We start from the raw sequence: 18,688 nt of genomic DNA on the forward strand, positions 1-18,688 counted from the left end.
GTTCTGCTGACCTACCAACAACCTCCCCAGCTAAATGCTCTACCAGGCTTCAGGCTTCACTTGACCGGATCAGTGCACTTCATCCCATCTCTGACTCCCCTCACTGGCTGATGGAGACTGAGGGCTAAACCAGAGATGTTACATGTGAAACCTGCCACCAAGCTCCCTCTGCTGCAGCTCCATCCTCCTCATTAAACCTTTTCTGCTGCCATCCCCTGCCAGAAACATGGAGAGTCACGGAAGAGACAAATTTAGTATTTGGCTTTTAATTTTTTTTTCCCAATTCTTTTTCCTTAGAAAAGATACGTAAGCTAAACCCAGCTCAAATTTTCAACACTAGATCCAGCTTAAGCCTGCAACAGTAGTTGTTCCCACCCCTGCACAGCTGGGCAGGGACAAAGTGGAAAGTACAAGGGCAGGAACAATCAGAAGTGCTGAGGGCAGTGATGCTACCAAAAACAAAACAACAGCCTGAACGGACAAGCTATGCTGTGGGTGGGCCTGAGGCGCCTGAAAGGCACAAACAGCCCTGCTCATTCCAAGATGTTGGCTGAAGCCTTGCAGCTTCTAGGTATCAGTACTAATAACGGTGCCTATCACCACAGAAAATGGAAAAGTGAAAGTGTATTAAAAACACCTCTGCATTTCTTTGTTGTCTCTCAAGAACGAATTTGGTCAAAATTCCAAACACAGTGGTTTTTTGCATTCTACAGGTTTGAAATTGATGGTCTTTCACTGACTGAAAGTACAAAATTCTAACGGGGGTGGGGAGAGAGGGACTTACAATAGGAAATTAAGTTCAAAGGTTCAGAAAAACTTCAGCACTACAATCGTGCAAAATACACTGCATTCAAAAAGTTACCCTGATTCTGCAGTTCATCTAGATCCATGAACCTGCTGGGACGGGGATTAAAACCCATTGCTGCCTCCATTTCCTTTTCTCTTTTTCTTCGTAGTTCTTGTTCACGTGCTCTCCTTGCCACCTCCTCTTGCAATTCATCCAGTTCACTCTTTAAAGGGACAAACATCTCCCCACCTTCCAAAAAAAAAGAAAAAGTGTTTTTTTGATGGTAAAAATCTCCTAAAGTGTCCCTCAAAAGACAACAAATATTAATGGAGAATGCAATGAACATTAGAAAATAAACTGGCCAAGCAAAGAGCACAAAGTTTCAGATCACAAATTTTGCCTTGGTAACAAAGTTTTACTTTTTAAATCTGCCCAAGCCATTTGATTTTCAATTGCCTTCTCTGTGTCTGTGACTGGCAAAAATGCTGCAGTATTGCCTCGAGCTCCCCTGCAGCACAGCCCATCCCTGGATTCACTGACTCAAGAAAAAGCAAGCAGAACCAAGAGAATCACTGGAAGATACAACCCTAAGCTGATGCTGAAATCTTGAAGCTTCTTATTGTGCTTACCATTTGTAAATAATGCTACATCAAAATAGCCTGATCATTATTAGCTTTACTAAATAAAATGGATTCTGACTGAGATGCTTTTCATTCAGCTGCATAAGATGATGCAAATGGGAGAAAACAATGCATATCAATATCCTAGTCCACACAACAGAAATCAATCAGTCATCATTCTCACTTCAACTATGACCTGTATTCAAAAAGTTTCTCCTCTCCTCCCTTTTGCTTCCCCAGACATGCTCTGGAATCAAGGATTTGCTCGGAATGATACACAATCGCAATGCCTATCTGCAGAAACACTCAGCCTTAGCCCATACATCTTGTAACTATCTATTCTCGTGTCTTTCTGAATTTTGTACAGCATTATGAGCTGTTTTTCAGGACTCATCAATCCTACTAAGTTGTTATGAGTTATGCTTGGGTAGGTACTTTTCAATGATAGCAGAATATTGAGTTATGGGAGAGAACAAGAAAATGAGCTTTAGTTTATCAGTTCAGTCACTACTTTGAAAAGATGCCAGAGAAACATGATCAAAGGAATATTCCAACAGTTTTTTTGCAAACTCCTTTGGTAAATCTTATATCTTATAATATGTTCCTCAATGTTTCTTTTCCCGTTCCTCAATTTCACTGTGAAGATAAACACGCAGAAAGTAAAGAACAACTCCAGTACAATTTACCTTGCAAACCCACTGCTGCTGAGGAAGTGTACCTTACCATTTCCAATGGTGTGTGGGCTGTTCGTCCAGCTCCCGATCGATGAAGTAGACTCCACTTCCAAGATGCTGCTACTGTGAGACTTTGGGATGTTACGCCAGGCAGGAACCAATCCACCTGCTCGTTTCATATGAGCATCCCTCCAAGAAGAGAGTAATTACAGTTTAGCATCTTACTGATTTCTCCAGGAGAAATTATATCTACCTTTTTTTTCTGTCATCACATAAATATTTACTTTAATTTTATTTTCATTAAAATAGAAGCCTATCATAGGAAAATCTTGGGAGAAACAGAGGAAGAGAAAGTTAACAAGGGGGAGTACAATAATTCCTATCTCTACCATAAAAGTATGTAATGCCTATTAAAACCATGGTCTGATAGGTGTTCTCAACAGATTCCTACAGTTGAAAATCTAATATTCTGGCTATAAAAAGTCTTAGTCTGTGATTGCCTGAAGCTTCCTAAGCCAAGCAGAGAAACACATTGTGCTGTCTATTTATTTCTGCATAAATATTGCAAGTGTCTTGCAGGACTTCAATGAGCCTCTCAAACTGAAAATGTCAAAGATTTCTATTGATTTCTCATTTCATACAAGCCTTCTATCAATCCATGGCTTAACTGAAACAAAAGAGTCTATGACCTGTCCAAAGGACAAGTACCAACTTTGATATTTATTTGTTTTTAAATCACAGACTAAGGGTATGACTATTTCAAATGCCTCGTTAGTCAACATTTCTCATTCAGCTGAGCCCCACTGCTTTTCCTTCTCGCTAGCAGTAAGCTATCAATATACTGACAAGAAAAAAGAATCAAACTCAGATTCCTATTTCCCTCCTATTTCTCCCCTGCCTCAGTAAATCTGTACTAAAAGTTGGAAGAGCTGGTTTGCATTTAAAAAAAAAAATTCTACACCATTATGCAACCACAAAAAGAAATCAAGACTTCAATCACTCAAAAAATGAAGTTGGTTGAAACCTACCTGTGGGTGCTTGAGCTTTCAGACAAGGGCATATCCAGACTAACTGGGCTGTTGCTGTTGCGTTCACTGCTTTCGTAGCCAGACTCCATCCTCTGTATCAGATGAGGATGTTGATCCACCATATGATGCTGGGTGCCCCGGCCGAGCACACAACGCTTGTACCTGATGTTTGACTGGCTTGATCTTGTTCCTTGAACAGCGTGTTCCTTCACCTCATTCTCAATAAGCTCTTTACCTGTCAAGACAAAAGAATAGAGCTTGGTAGAAGATCCAAGCTTCAATACCAGCAAATCATCTGTACATATGTTAGCTTCAGGCTTAAGCCAGAAGCACTGCCTTCAATGTAGCGTAAAACTAGCAGTATAAGCAGGAAAAAAAAACCCAATATTTTCACAGCATTCCTACTAACATTACGCAATAATCTATTCAACAAATCTATTTTATAATCTCTCCCCTTTAGTATAACTTACCATATTTCCCCCCAAATAACAATCAAGTCTGGAATGAAAATCCCTTCCTTGCCCCTAACAAGATCATTTGTACAAGACCATTTTTCAGTACACCCAACTGTAGTTCCAGTTTATGTTTGTTAGTGTAATCTGTCAGATTACTTCAGACACTGCACTTTTTAGATTATTCTGCCACTCAGGATCTGATGAGGCTTACACATCAGTAGTTCATCGAGGACAGGAAAACTTTTTAATTTCTTTTTTTCTCCCCAATTCTCTCTCATCGATTTCACTGTGTATTCCCACTTACCTCTTATTTGCTCCTATTGCTTCCTGCCCTGGAGCTGTGTTCTCTTCTCCCTTCATCTTCCCCTATATGTGTTTTTTTATGATTCCCAATTCTTTTCAACTTTTAGCTCGTTCTAGTTGGTATTGTCTGTCCCTCCCTCTCTGCAGGCCCCCAAATTTCTGCAACAGCATCCTCACTAACCACAACTCTGCCACCAGTCACACAAACCTCCGTCCTTCAAGCACTCAGAGTGGAGCGCAGCAGCCCCAGTAGCGTAACAGCATAAAACCCAGGAACCAGTTGACTGCTCTCCACACCCTTCACAGTTTCAGCAGTACCCTCCTCTTAATAGGGAGCAAAGTAACTGTTACATTCATTTGCAGACTGGGGAAAGGGAAGCTGGGGGACTGGGGCAGGGGCAACAAAAGATACCCAAAGTTGTTTCACAACAGTTTTTACCACCTTCAAAACCAGCAAAGCTGAGGGGAAAGTCTCCACATACAAGTTGCAGAGCTGCTATGATGTAAAATGGTCCCAGATAAAATCATCACTGGCTGCCAGGCTCTTATCCTCACAACAAGAACTCAACACTGACACACAAGGTACTCGCCACACCATAGTCAGAGCTGTCATGGAAAAATACCATGATGAGCCAGAGGAAAAAAAAAAAACAAAACAGAAAAGAAAAGAAGAAAAAAAGGGGAAAAAAAAAAAGAAACACAAAGAGCCCAACACAAAGACCATTCCAAGGGATGAATTTCCACATATTTAGCAGTCTAGCCCTGTGTCCATTTAACCAGCACAGACGGTAATGTTTTCCTTATATCCTTACATGTGAAATTTAGCACACAGAAAACAAACAGTACTATCATACTATCAAACATGCACACAGAAACTAGCCTTCGAGGACACAGCTCACCACTCACCTAAATGCCATCTTCAAAATTTCACTTGACTACTTAAACAAAACTGGAGAGTGGAGGATTATAAATTCCACATATGCCAAAATAAATCTCAAACTCTTACCTGCCTCTTCAGAAAAGGGGCTAAGCTGAGTGTAGCCACAATGTTTCCTCTTGTCTTTACTGAAGATGCTGTCTATATTCAGAGACTCTCTTTTGGGTCTCCAGGTTGGCCGGTACCTGCTGGACGAACTGGATTTAGACTCACTACTGGTACTCTCCACTTCCCAGTCTCGAGAATGTATAGACAAGCTTTTTGAGGGTCGTGTTTCTGCCTGATCCACACTACTCCCTCCACGAGGGGAATTCTGGATGGTTTGAGAAATCTGCTGTGGTCTGCTGTGGATCATATTGCTCACTGTCTCTTTAAATTCCCTCAGCCTGCTGGTGCTGCTGGATGGTTTGGGGGCAGTTCTGGGGGCTTGTTTCTCCTTCAAGGTTTCTCCTGCAGTTTACAGAGACAGCAAAAGCCACAAAAATAACTTCAGATTAAACTAGCATTTTCATGCAGACTTTGAAAAGTAAAAAACAAAACAAACAAACAAACAAAAACCAACAAAGTTTTTAAAAAGCCAACCAACACTCCCCAAGCAAATAAAAAAAAAAGGCAGACACAGGCAAAATACAAAGATGTAAGAAACAAGGAAAGAAATGCATATACACACTGAGGATCTTAAAAACATGCAGAAAGAAATACTGATAGTTGAAATTAAGTAACATCTCTTGCCTTCACTGTGGTATCCTGATGACTGAGCCTCATCTCCTTTTCGCCGAGACCGGCTGGAACTCCTCTTGCGATCTACCAGTGAGCCCTTTTTGGAAACATGTTTCTGATTGCACTCACTGTCAGTCAGGTGCCCTGGAAGGACAGAAGAAGACAGCAGAGATGACAACAGCCTTTGGACCGAGTGTTCTGCGTGCTAAGAGCAGCAGGACTCTTTTGCTCTTAGGAGCTGCAGATGCTCCAATGCTAACTGGCAGGTTTGGGTAAGTTCTTGTATCCCAAAGTTTTTGGTTTTGTCTTGGGGAGGGTGTTCCATTTTTAAGGTCATAGAAGAGCAATACAGCCTCTCTAAAGACTCTAGTTAACAAGAGCTCATCCACTGGGAGAGGAAAAAGTTGACTGTGCCTTGTCTTCTAATAGTCTAAGTACACCATTTTCTTGCTGTCTGAATACGTTTTCAGTTTTAGCAGCCATGAACACGAAACTCCTGAGGACAGCTTGCTTGAAATTACTCTGTTGAATGAAGACTCAAACACATGAATGAGTTACCATGTAATAATAAAATACTGCACATTGTCAGCTGCTCTGCCCTAACTGTCCATCTGCACTCTCCTTGCCTGTAGCAAATACTAAATAATCCGAGTTAGTTTCGTCTACAATGAAGAGGCCTCAGTTGGTTCTCAAGGGCTAAGCCAGCTAATGCACATCTGCCACAAGCTAAGAGCATACACACAAACCATCAACATGGATCAGCTGACACACGACAACGTTCCCTTACTACAGCTCACATGTCCGAGTGCTAATATTGTCTCTTGCACACAATTTATTCCCCATTTCTTCACGTCAAATCTGGATTAAGAGTATTTGACATCATAAGTTTTCTGTATTGCCTTTTCTTAATGTTATGGTTCTCACACACTCACAGTCCTAAACCTGCAAGCACAAACACACGCATGGCTTTACTCACGTGAGTAGTCCCAAGCAGAGATGCAGGATAAGAAGGGAATTTATGAATAAGCTACAAAGACTTTTCTCTAGCCTTTATATCACTAACTTTCACCTTGCATAGCATGGCAGGAAAGGAAAATCCCTAGTACCCAATAATGGATTAACAGCTCCCAGACTACACAGCTGGCTGTTCTGAGCCTTCCCCGTTCTCTAGAAATTAACATAAAAGTCAACATTAAAAGCAGATTTCACACGTAAAATTGTACCTTCAACAGTTGAAAAAAATAATTCACTTCAACTACAATTGCTACAAAGACAGTATAAACAAATGGGAAGGAATCCAAACAGCAAAAGGTAAGTCTCATAAGACTCACATTTCTATTCATTCGCAAAGTGGAGTGATTTTGTAGCCAAATTCTTGAGAGACAAGTGGCTTATATAAAAGAAAGAAATTAAGCAAGTAAAAGAGAAATGTTGGCAGCGAAGACAGATGATGTGCAGCATTTAGATGACTGAGCATGAGCTGGTGCTTTGGGATCATTTTTTTTTTCCTTCACAGCATGGACTGTCATGTATCTCTTAGGGACTGAAAGAACAGCACTATCTTATATGTTGTAGTGGCTCCCCTCAAGATAGAAGAGGCTTATGTTTCACTTTAGAGTGTACAACTTCTCTAGTTATAACATTTTCCCCCTGATAGGGACTGCTTGCTTAGCATCCTTCAAGTACTGTAACAGAAAATATTTAAAGATATTTAGTGCTGCTCGAGTTAGCTTAGGATCTGCATAGACTAATTACAGGCCAACAGCCTTGTAGAATGAAGGCTGCTGGCTGTGCATAAATATTTTCTCCTTCTTTCACAAACTGCAAGTTCTGTCCTACTGTCACTGGACATTTAATAGCCACAGAGGACATGCCAAGAATCAGCAGGACAGAGTCTTTGTTGTCTTTATCTGGGTCCCCTGGAACAAAGATTAAATCCAACATAATGCATGAATATAGGAATTACAATCCCAAGAGTATTAGCTAACATCCCGCTCTTTCCTTTTTAATCACTAAAACAAGCCAGGATTTCTGTCCGACTGCCCAACCATATACTTACAAGGTGTCCCTTGCTGAATGTATCGCTTAAGTACCTCATCCTCGAGAGGCGGGATGGCTTCATAAGCAAACAGTGATATTCAAAGGAAAAGTTTGTTTTTGTAGGGATTGTGTGCATGTCTAAGAATATGTTAGAGAAGAGAATGAAATCAGACAGGTTAAGACAGAACGCACTCTACTCCCTCCCACTGAAATCTCAGTTGCACGAATAGGGCAGCCAGAATACGCACATTTTTCTCAGCAGCACAGGTTGGTAGGAGCTAGAGAGGGAGAGGGCTTATGCAGCCACTCTTCATGCCCCCATTCTGAAGCACCCGGTGCCTGAGGTCATACGACCCAATGGTGGTCCTTCCTTGGAGGACGATGTGGGATAGGGTCCATAATTTTCTGGGCTGGAGGAGTGTGTAAATGGCCATTAAATGAAGAATCCTGGTCTTGCCCAGAACGATTCAGTTGACAGGTCAATGTGGATGGCTTCTTTATAGCCCCACGGATCAGCATTTGATGACTGAGGAGTTGTATGAGTTGGCAGACTGACTTTTTTGGAAAGGTTTTGGGTAGGGAAGAAAAGGGGCAATGACCAGGCAGGTGGCTAGCTAAGGGGATGGACTGACTACAGCTAAGACTGAATCAGGGAAGATAAGGACAACTGAATTTAGGTGGTGAGACAGGCTAAACTGAAGGGAATAACATAGGATAGAATCAGTAGGAGAAGAAAGAAAAAGAAAAGGAGAAAGTCACTAAAAAATGACAAAACAAAAGGTTACATGCTGAACTTCATGCTTAGTAACCATTGCCTTACCCTCCCTTTTCTGCTGACTTCGCATGGCAAGTTTTGCAGGGAGAAACCTAACCCAATAAACTCTGTGCCACTTTTGCAGACTACATAAACAATATTCCACTAGCATTTTCAATTTTGTCTTCTTCATACTCTGAAGATGAACATAAATTTTGTTTCCTCACCACTCAAATTCTGCTCCAACTTTCCCTTTTACCTCACACTCTACCCAGACCATGACTGGAACCTACAGTGTTAGGCGTTTGCTAAAACTTTACCACCGGACTATCTAACACCACGTATTACAGTTACTTGGACCTCTGATGAAGAACATAAGAGCACAGAAGGAAACAGTCTTGTAACAATTTTTCCAGATTTTGATGTGAAAAATACTTGACCACAGACTGTTTCAAATAAAACTAATAAGCATCTATTATCACAATACATGAGCGCAACGATCTTGCAGCTAAAATTAGGAAGTGGTATGATAGCTGTTGACACTAGTGCGACAAACAGTTGCTGATTCAACCGTTATGTCTTCTTAGATAGTCTATTTAAAGCACAATAAAGTTTTTCAAACAGACTTAGCAGATCATATTTCTGATGCTTGAGAGGTCTGACCATAACTCATCCACTCCTTTTTCAGAAGTGATGTTAGGAGTTAGTACTGTATGCAGAAACAGGCTGACCAGGGTCACTGGTCTCCTCTCTATTAAGAGGATATCTAAGCCTTCAGACTTCCAGTTAACCTCTTTTCAACTAAAGGGTGTTCAGGCAGACTGTTCAGCTGCCCTAAGGAACATATATGGAATCTTCTCATTGCAGATTCTCATTTCAGTTGTTTCCAGGGCACAATCATCTTATGCTCCTCCCTGGTGCAGTAAATACTACCAACACCCACTTACATACAAAGTCTTTAGTGCTCAAGTATGGGAGATCCTGGTGATGAAAGTCTTGCCCAGACAGCTGCAACTCCTGAAACGAAGTAACTGCCTGTAGATGAGTAAGTAGCATGTGGAACACTTACCAAACTGTACAATGGCACTGCACAACAGACTCCAACTTACAGAATTATATAACAGAGAGAGCAGGTGGGATTGTGGATGACAGAAAACATGTCTGCAAAGGTTTGTCTGACTAAATACAAGTCTACAAAAGCCAACGAGACATTAAGTTACATTCACTTTTTGTGAATGACAGTAGTTCATAACAAACCAAAAACATTTAGGATACTAAACACTGGCTGCTGTTTGTTACGGGTTGTACATACAAAGATTTTTCACTGGAATCCACTGCAATCATCATATTTAACGACAATGATCACACAGATATAACGGTATCTGCTACCTGTGTCCCTGCTGCTTTGTGAAGCCGCATCATTCTCCACATTGTAGATGACTGTCCCCTGCGAGTCAGAGGAGAAGTGACTGACCACAGACTCATGGTGTGCCTGTTTATAAGGATAGCTCTCTGTAGAGGAATCTGTCCTAGTATCACTCGAGATGGAAGGTTCTCTCCCTAAGGGAAGGAAGCAATGTCAAGAAGGCAATGTCAAATTTCAATCTTTTCGAGCTATTATAAAAATCAGGAGAGGCTAAAAAATAAACAACCCAAAACCCCACGAATGGAACAGAGGAAACTACGCTGAACAGAAAAACAGAGTACCAAACATGCACACTCAGTTTCAAGGACACTAGAGTTTATGGGAAAAGACCTCTCCTTTGGAAGGGGGTAAGAGAGTGTCATTCCTTCTGCAAAACTTTTTTCTTTCTGATAACGTCAAATTTATCAAATTCTTTTATTATGCAAAATTAAACTCCATCCATTGGATGGAAAGTACACATTAGTACCACACTGAAATTTTTCATCATTAAGTTTCAACACTGTCAAGTGTAATTTAAGTATGAAATACATTGCTTTAGGGGAAGTTGAAGTTAAAAAATTAGTCAAGTACAAAATATTAATAAGGTAACAAGAACATCATGGGTTATAATAATTAACACATTTCATCTATTATGAATCAAATGCTTATCTAGTAAAACTTTGTACTGAAATTATATTATCTAAAGAAAGTAACCTGCTCCTTCTGAAGAAGCTAGCATTGGTCCACTGCACATGTGGGATACTGAAAAGGACGAAGCACCGTGATCCAACTACAGTACAGTAATTCCTAAATTCATTAAAAGAGGAGAATTAAAGAACCTCCTCCCACCACTTTCAGTATATAAAAATTAAAAATATCTGAACAGTTTGAAGACTGTTGGCCATTTTATATATATGATGTATAAACTCCTGAATAAACAGGATATTAATTTCATGCTTGTTCCTCAGTGGAGAAATTAATGGAGAAAAAAAGAAATTAAAAGATGAAAGTAATTCTTAGGTTTAATCGCAAACACCCAGCCTGAGGGCACTTCACATTTTTGGTGACAGCAAGTCCAGTAGTTGATGTTCTATTTAAGGATGCCTAACAACTTCTGAAGTTTCCCCCCCACCTCCCTACTCTTTAAAAGTCTTATTGGTCTGAAGAAATATAAAAATCGGCTGTTAACAGAGATGACAGTCACAGAAGGGTAGATGTAGGCAACAGGAATCAGTGCTGTCTAATTGAGTACCTGAAAGTAATTTGTAAACCTAAATCTTTATTCAATAGACAATCAAAAACATGAAGAGGAGTTGTACGCACTTCACAACATTTTGTACCAGCACCTTCGAAAAGCTTTCCTCCATCATTTGTAGTATCTGATGTGATTAAATGCATTTATCAGATCCCTTGACAAAATTTCAGGTACAATATTGTGAGGAACACCTTAAGAATAAGAAATTTCCATTTATTTCTGAATGATGGGCTGTGGATATCTGATAACACTGAGAAATCCAGAAGAAGCTGTAGTTACACTTAGTGAGAGACAAAAAGGCCATTCTGAGAAAAGTATATTAGGGTACAAAGCTCTGGATTTCAACAAGACTAGCAAATAATTCACTACTATTTGACAGAAAAATGTGTAGGGTATGATTTCTCCTGGTACTTCAACATACAGTATCTCTCAAATTCTCCTAAGAGCTTGATATCAATGTTGAACATGGCAGACTACAGCAGTAAGCCTTGAGGACTCACCAAGTGTTTTTGAAATGAAAGAGCAGGTTACTCACTATAGCCTTCTGAATGTTATCTGAAAGGAAACACCTTTTTATATATATATTTTTGCATTCAGCTTCCCGAAGTCATTTTAAAATATAATATTAGATACCGCAGAGACAATGAGCAGAAAGGTTATCTATGTATTTCCTGGAGAGCAACCAGCAGAACAAGGTAGATTTACAGTGTATGTTGGCCTGAAGCTTGTAGAAGTGCTCACAGTTGATACACAGAACTGAAGACCCTCCTCCAGACTTCCTTTTTTTTTTTTTTTGGAACAGGAAGACAGGTTTATAAATTGCACGGCATCTTGTCAAGTGAGAACTGAAGGTCATCTTACCAGTGTTTTTATTTGCATTTATTTTAAGAGGAGGTAGAGATTTATTTCATTACTGGTAGATTGTCAACACACAAATAAGGAGACAGCAGATGTTCTATACTGATCCGCTGAACAGGAAGCATAAAGTTAACTATTGGCCAGGAAAATCATAAAATATGCTTGGAATTTCAGTCATATAAATAGGCTAAAATCCTGGAAGAAAGGTGGTATTTCTGGATTTAGCCTTGATGTGCTGTTCTTGGCAACTTATAAACCTGTCTCCAATTCAGGATATTCTCTGCAAACATCCAAAAATAGAAACAATCTTCTTCTGCAAAGTCATTACAATATAAACTTACATCCAAGTTTTTATGTTCTCCCTATGTGGATTTTAACTGCATATCTTCCTCTTCCTCAGAATTTATCTGTTCCTCTTTAAATGAGGCCTCAACCCCTCCAATGGTGTGACTGAATGTCTGAAATTATCTAGCACTTCAATAAACCAACAGCCTGTTCAGACCACGGCTGATATCTTGAGCAGACCAAGTTCTAAGCTCTGAAGCACCTTCTATGGACATAGCTGTCTAACGCAATGGACTACCACTAAGACAAAGAATTCAGGTAGTAGCAGTGTATTGAAGGCCTCAGAGACGTAAAGTGCTACAAATCTAGAGCTGTAGATCTTATTTGATGAAAAACCAATGATGAAAAATGGAGAAGTAAACATGATCTGTGAGCATGAATCTCTGCCAATCCCTTCACCCTTCAGTCTCCCACAAATCAGCCCATATCTCTTGCACTGCTTTATTGAAGTAAAAGACAAGCCACTGATTCTGTCTCTCATTTTTTATTTTTAATAAAACTGTTGTCCCCTTCCCCCCACATCCCTTCACCATTCTAGAAAAGGACTAACGTCCTTACTGTTTCCTTTCCCTAACTTCCCTCCTGAGTTTAATTCTGCAGCTTCCTTTAATTCTGATGTGTTCGTGCATCTCTGCTCTCATTCTCTTCCTGTTGAAACTACTGATGGATTTATGAACTCAGTCACTGTTCCTCTCCAAGCCCATGCCACAACAGTAGCTCTACCTTTTCCTCCTTTTTTTTTTTCTTTTCTTCCTCCTTCATTTTCTTTCTCCAAACGTTTTTGGAAAGATTACTACCCAAACACACCCAAAACAGAAGAAAAAAAACCCCTTTTTATATGCAGCATTACAGCATAAAGGTCTACAGCGTATGGTCCAGACTGCTTACCCGAGTCTTCACTATCATAGCAAGTCCTGCTATATTGCTGTAAATCCACTTGAGGGGGCAAGTCTTGTGTTGACACTGGAGTTCCTCTTGGATCTGCATACAGCAGCAGCAAAGGCTGATAATGACCCTTAATGCACTTTGTCACAACATCTTTCCATTTTGGACCAATCTGATTTAACAACAACAAAGAATGTACATGAAAGGTTTTCTGTCATCGTTTTCTATAATAAGCTCTCTTTTTTTCCCTTGTACTCCTTTGAGTCTGATTTTCCACTGACATTCTTAACTCCTATATCCAGTACCGAATTGGACTTGCCAAGAAAACTCTGACTGCTGGTCACAGCAGTGTGTTGGAAAATACACCGAAAAGGTGTATTACTTCTAAAATATAACTGAAAATAAACTGTCTCTTAAAACTGGCATTTCCATTCCTCTTTGAGATTCACCTTATTTGAGAAAAAAGATACCACTTATGACACCATCTGGCCAAGAACACACACCCTTGGAACACTATGGAACCAACCCAGCAGAAATCAAGGTATTAAACATCTTATGGCTAAACAAATTACAATTCCTGCTAAAAATACTACAAAAATAATCTTTCCCTTTCATATTTTTTTTCCATAAAAATCCTCTCATCTTCTGAAATGTTCTAACTTTGCATCAGTCAAAAACCTCCAAATTTCCTTAATCAACCCATCAGCATAAACAAAATTAAGAATAAAAGACATCAACAGCATGACAGCATGCAAGTCAAAGCTAACCACTTTGGTGTGTGAATATTTCTGCTGCGACAGAACCTCTGCAAGCATTTTGATAGGCCAGGCAATAATTCAAAAAGTTATATTTATCTCAAAAATCTTCAACATGTACTGACACAGGTTTCACCTAATCCACTGACCATCTATTCTGACAAAGTTGCTCCACACAGGAGTATTCCACTGAAGCACTGCAGTACCTATCCTTGGCAAAGTTTTGCAGCAGAAAAATGTGACAACTAATCAAAAGATTAGAGTTTTCCCTCTGAGACAGTTCTTAGCATGAATACAGAAAACTTGCCTGACCCCTCTGCTTCCATGACTAGAAAGAATAAAAGAGAAGCAGTGTGAAATAATCACAGAATGGTTTGAGCTGGAAAAGGCCTTAAAGCCCATCTAGTCCCAACCCCCCTGCCATGGGCAGGGACACCTTCCACTAGACCAGGTTGCCCAAAGCCTCATCCAGCCTGGCCTTGAACACTTCCAGGGGTGGGGCATCCACAGCTTCTCTGGGCAACCTGTGCCAGTGCCTCACCACCCTCTCCGGGAAGAATGTCTTCATTATAGCTAACCTAAATCTACCCTCTTTCAGCTTAAAGCCATTATCCCTTGTCCTCCCACTACGGGCCCTTGTACAAAGTCCCCCTCCATCTTTCTTGTAGCCCTTTCAGGCACTGGAAGGTGCTATAAGGTCTCCCCGGAGCCTTCTCTTCTCCAGGCTGGGTAAGGCCAACTCTCCGCAGCCTGTGTTCGTAGGAGAGGCGCTCATGTCCTTTTGCCAAACAAACGAATGGCATGTAAAACAGTTTGCCAAGATCTCAGCACTGGTATCTTTAACATCAAGGACCTCATGCTAGGTTAAAAGGGGGAGAAAAACAGAAGCACTAACAGAAGCAGTGGAAAATATGCTGGTGGCAGCAACCACTAGGGAAGACTGGCATCTAGATACTGCAACAAAGAACCCAAAAAAGCAGGCACTAAATAGCTGTACCGCTTGTCAGCAAGGGAGAGAACTATACGTTAGCTGTGCACACATGCAAACTGTAGGTTTTCAAACAACAGCATAAAAGCAAGACTGGCAGCCAACAGAAGAGACCTAAGAATAGGGCTTCTGAGACTCCTGGTATGCTTTTCTAAGAATGCTTTACTGTACTAAGAAAAAGGAGCAACAGAGTTACAGATCTTGAGTGGGAAAGTAGCCAAATTTTTTCAAAAATCTGTAGAAAACAGTATGGATCTACACACAAGTAACTAACAAATTTCTAATGGGTTATTGTTCTAAACATTACTTTCTCACCTCTTTGACATGGGCATCATCAAAGTACATCCACTTGCGGATTTTAGTTTGGAAGAAGAACGTAGAATAGTGTTTTCCATAGTAACAGATCATTCCCACCAAATACAGCTCTGAGTGTTTTGCTCTGTCATCAGTTACTCTGAAGAAGAGCTTCAAGAAGCGAAGTAAGAAAAATTAAGGAGAAATTAATAAAATGCCCAGAATTTTACATACTGCTTCATGTTTGAAGACATCAAAGTACCATAGGGAGGTGTCAGGTTTTTACTTCAAGAGACAGAGAAAACAAGGCAATAAATACTGAAGCAATTAACCAATGTTTAAGCAAACCCAGTGACACAGACCAGCAACAGACTCCTACCAACTCACCACAAGCTCAGGAATCGGGTCAGTCTTGGAGACTGTGGCTGTACTTTAAGAAGACATTTGCAACAATGATATATCTTTTCAGAATTTGAAGTGTGATTCTATTCTGAAAATTTGTATTGTCTGTGTCATGCTCGCTGATTATAGTTTTTAAAACACTCATTCCTCTGCTTTGTAGAAACAAAGTGGTTCTGACAGTGAACAGCTGGCATTTATTCTGACTTAAGCAAAGACAAATTTATGACAACACCACATAAAAGATGAACTGAAGACATTAGTAGGTCAAAAGAATGCAGCACACAAAATATTGGTTTCTGACTATTTAATTGACCATGTTCTATTTAAAAATGCACAGGACTCAATTTTTAGTGCATTACTATGCAAGGACCACAGTGTTTCATAACCACATTTCCATTCACTTGCACTAATTTTGGTACACTATGCACTGGCCAGTAAATTTTTAAAAAATACATATACTTAAATTATTTTAATGTAATACCTCAATGCTACAATAAGACAAGATACAATTTGGTATACCAATAATTCAGCTTTAAAGCCTCAGCTAATGTACAGTAAGTGAATCCTTCAGAGGACAAATTTCTGGATCCCAAACACTACATAATTTAATCTATCATTCAGTCACACAGTGCCAGCCACAATCTCTCAGAGACTGCCTAGTTATAAATAACTCTTATTTGAAGTGTGTGGTTGTAACATTTAAAAGAGGATTTAAAATTAAAAAACAAAAACAAAAAAACCCCACCACCAAACACAACCCCAAACTACCTTTTGTCTTTGAGACAAACAGAAATAAACTTCTGTACTTCAAAATGAAAGATTACATAGGTATTTTCACAAAAATAGCATGAACCCTGAGGCAAAATCTCCTTGCATTTGAAAATATTTCTTGATTCAGACAAGCTTTTGTTTTTTCCTGAAGTAATTTTTGATTTTCAGTCCTTTCAGAAATTCAAGAACATGCAATTACACTAGTACTTTCACAGGTTCAGACAGGCCAGATCCCTGGATCTGCCCTCTATTCCTCTATTTATGGACACAAAGAGGTAAAGATGGCAACCTTTTGTTTTTCTCAACCCACTACTATGGAGTGCCATGAGAAAAGACTGTGCTTGTAGGTAGCGCCAAAACACAAAGAACTCACATCTCCCAGTTTAAGGCAAGTGCCCAGGCTGTGAATCACATCCTCAGCCAGATCAGAGTGGTCCGAGTCCCAAACCAAGCCAATGGTGATGATCTGTGGAGAGTTCATCAGCACACGACGAATACGGATCTTTTCCCCGCAGTTACTCTGAGGAGTTAAATAAAACAAAACATTGAATAGAATCCTTCTCTTACTATAATGTTAGGGCAAGGCACTAACAAGTCCAAGTTTCAAAAGTACAGCTTCCAAAGAGGTGGTAGAAAAACAAAGCAGATGTAATATGCTCATTGTCAAGATAGGAGCTTCTTATGTCACAGATGAGGAGCATTATCAAAACCATCCAATATTCTCAAGTTTTAAAGTCAATGATGCTGATTCTTCCTCGTGCTACTGATAATGATTCAAAGGTACAGTGCAAAAGTAGGCTTAAAAAAAAGCTTCTTCTTTTTCTCTTAAAAAAAAGCCTACTTTTTAAAGTAGGCTTCTAAAAAAGATAAGGAAACATAAATGAACGATCCCAAAAACATTCTTAGGAATTGGAGCATAAGCTCACTTTCTTTTGATCAGAACATCCGAAAAAAATTGTATTTACAGAGACTGATCCTATATATGACAGTGTCAGAAACACCTTCAAAGTGCTGCTTTGCTGTTAAATTTGTGTGGTTGTTCTACAAGGTATCTCAAGCATCTCACCTTAGGCAGGACAGTTAGGTCAGTATTCAGACATATGAGAGCAGCAGCTGGAAGATCAGGAGAATAAGAGGTGCTATGCTAACCTATAGCAATTGTTCATCTCATATTTCCTGTTTTTCTTCCCCCAGGCCTTTTTTTTTTTTTAATAACTCCTAGTGCTTTTTGACTCGCCAGTCTCCCCTCCCTCTCTAGCCAGAGTACTCCTCAGATCAGCTGGCTTGTGAAGCTAAGACATTTCAGAGATTCGTAGAATGGTTTGGGTTGGAAGGGACCTTAAAGACAACCTAGAACCAACTCCCCTGCTATGGGGGAGGTGTCTCTCTCAGTAGTGCTTCTAATCCATCACCTATTGTAATTGTGAGCATCTTTAAAGCATCATTAAAAAAAAAAGTTCACCATCTGAATTAAGATATTATCACTGTAATTTTCAGCACACGTATCTTTTTTTAGGGGGAGAGGAGACACACAACTACGACAAAGTTCCTTTGCAACACTCACTTTCCCACTGTGGTAGATCACAAAGGTACCGCTGCAAGATTCCAGAAAACAGAACATTTTCATATTGAGAATAGCTTCTCATCTCTACAGAGACCAGTTTCACAATTGGATATAATCATTCCTTACACTACAAACCAGGGAAGAGATCATAAAACATTTCTTCCCCATGGCAATCTAGAAAATTAGCCCGAGCTTCAGCCCCAATTATCAATGAGAAACAAAAAATAAAAATAAAATTAAAAAAAAAACCAACCCCAAACCCAACATGCCAAAAACCCCCACAGAAATAAATGAGCCTAACAACAAGGCAATGAAGACAGATTACAGATAGAAAACTGATGTTTAAACATAGGTAAGAGGTTTTAATATTAAGATGACTATATTCACACATATTTTGCAGGGGTCGTTCAAAGTACAAGCATTTCTGTGGACTACCTCACAACAAATCTCTTACTCTCAAACTGTCATCTTTGCTACAGCTAGCTAACATCAGCATTTTGTGCAAGACAGGAAGAATATGGCATCCTGATGAAAAGCTTCCCTTGCATGACTTCTAGGCCACCCTTAGCTAAGCCTCAATAGAAAAATCTCCCACATAGAGAAAGAGGCAGCAAGTACTGGTAAGCATTTTTATCCAACCAATTATTTCACACTTAAATAGCAGTTCATCCTGAGGAAAAAAAAAAGTCTATTAAATTTTCCATACTTTGGTTGTTAATGACTAGACTCATACAAATCTTTTAAACAACAATACAATCTCTTTATTTCTTTTACTTAGGTGAGCCACTATTTGCCAACAGTCCAAAAAAAGAAAATAATATTCCTATGAAGACGAGAAGTGAATGTTT

The 18,688-nt window shown here is 39.7% G+C and overlaps 1 protein-coding gene across 1 annotated transcript in view; it reads right to left on the reverse strand.

Moving 5' to 3' along the window:
* Positions 1-18,688, reverse strand: part of USP54 (ubiquitin specific peptidase 54) — a 52,635-nt gene that overhangs the window by 13,933 nt on the left and 20,014 nt on the right. Inside the window, exons 7-15 of the mRNA XM_010161213.1 lie at positions 16,650-16,796; positions 15,125-15,274; positions 13,070-13,238; positions 9,708-9,878; positions 5,537-5,668; positions 4,874-5,254; positions 3,110-3,344; positions 2,131-2,270; positions 863-1,036 (exon numbers count right to left, since the gene is read on the reverse strand). Of these exons, the coding sequence (XP_010159515.1) occupies positions 863-1,036; positions 2,131-2,270; positions 3,110-3,344; positions 4,874-5,254; positions 5,537-5,668; positions 9,708-9,878; positions 13,070-13,238; positions 15,125-15,274; positions 16,650-16,796 (1,699 nt within the window). The remainder of the gene's footprint in view (positions 1-862; positions 1,037-2,130; positions 2,271-3,109; positions 3,345-4,873; positions 5,255-5,536; positions 5,669-9,707; positions 9,879-13,069; positions 13,239-15,124; positions 15,275-16,649; positions 16,797-18,688) is intronic.

This window comes from Eurypyga helias, unplaced genomic scaffold (assembly GCF_000690775.1).
Source record: "Eurypyga helias isolate BGI_N326 unplaced genomic scaffold, ASM69077v1 scaffold20271, whole genome shotgun sequence".
Taxonomy (NCBI): domain Eukaryota; kingdom Metazoa; phylum Chordata; class Aves; order Eurypygiformes; family Eurypygidae; genus Eurypyga; species Eurypyga helias.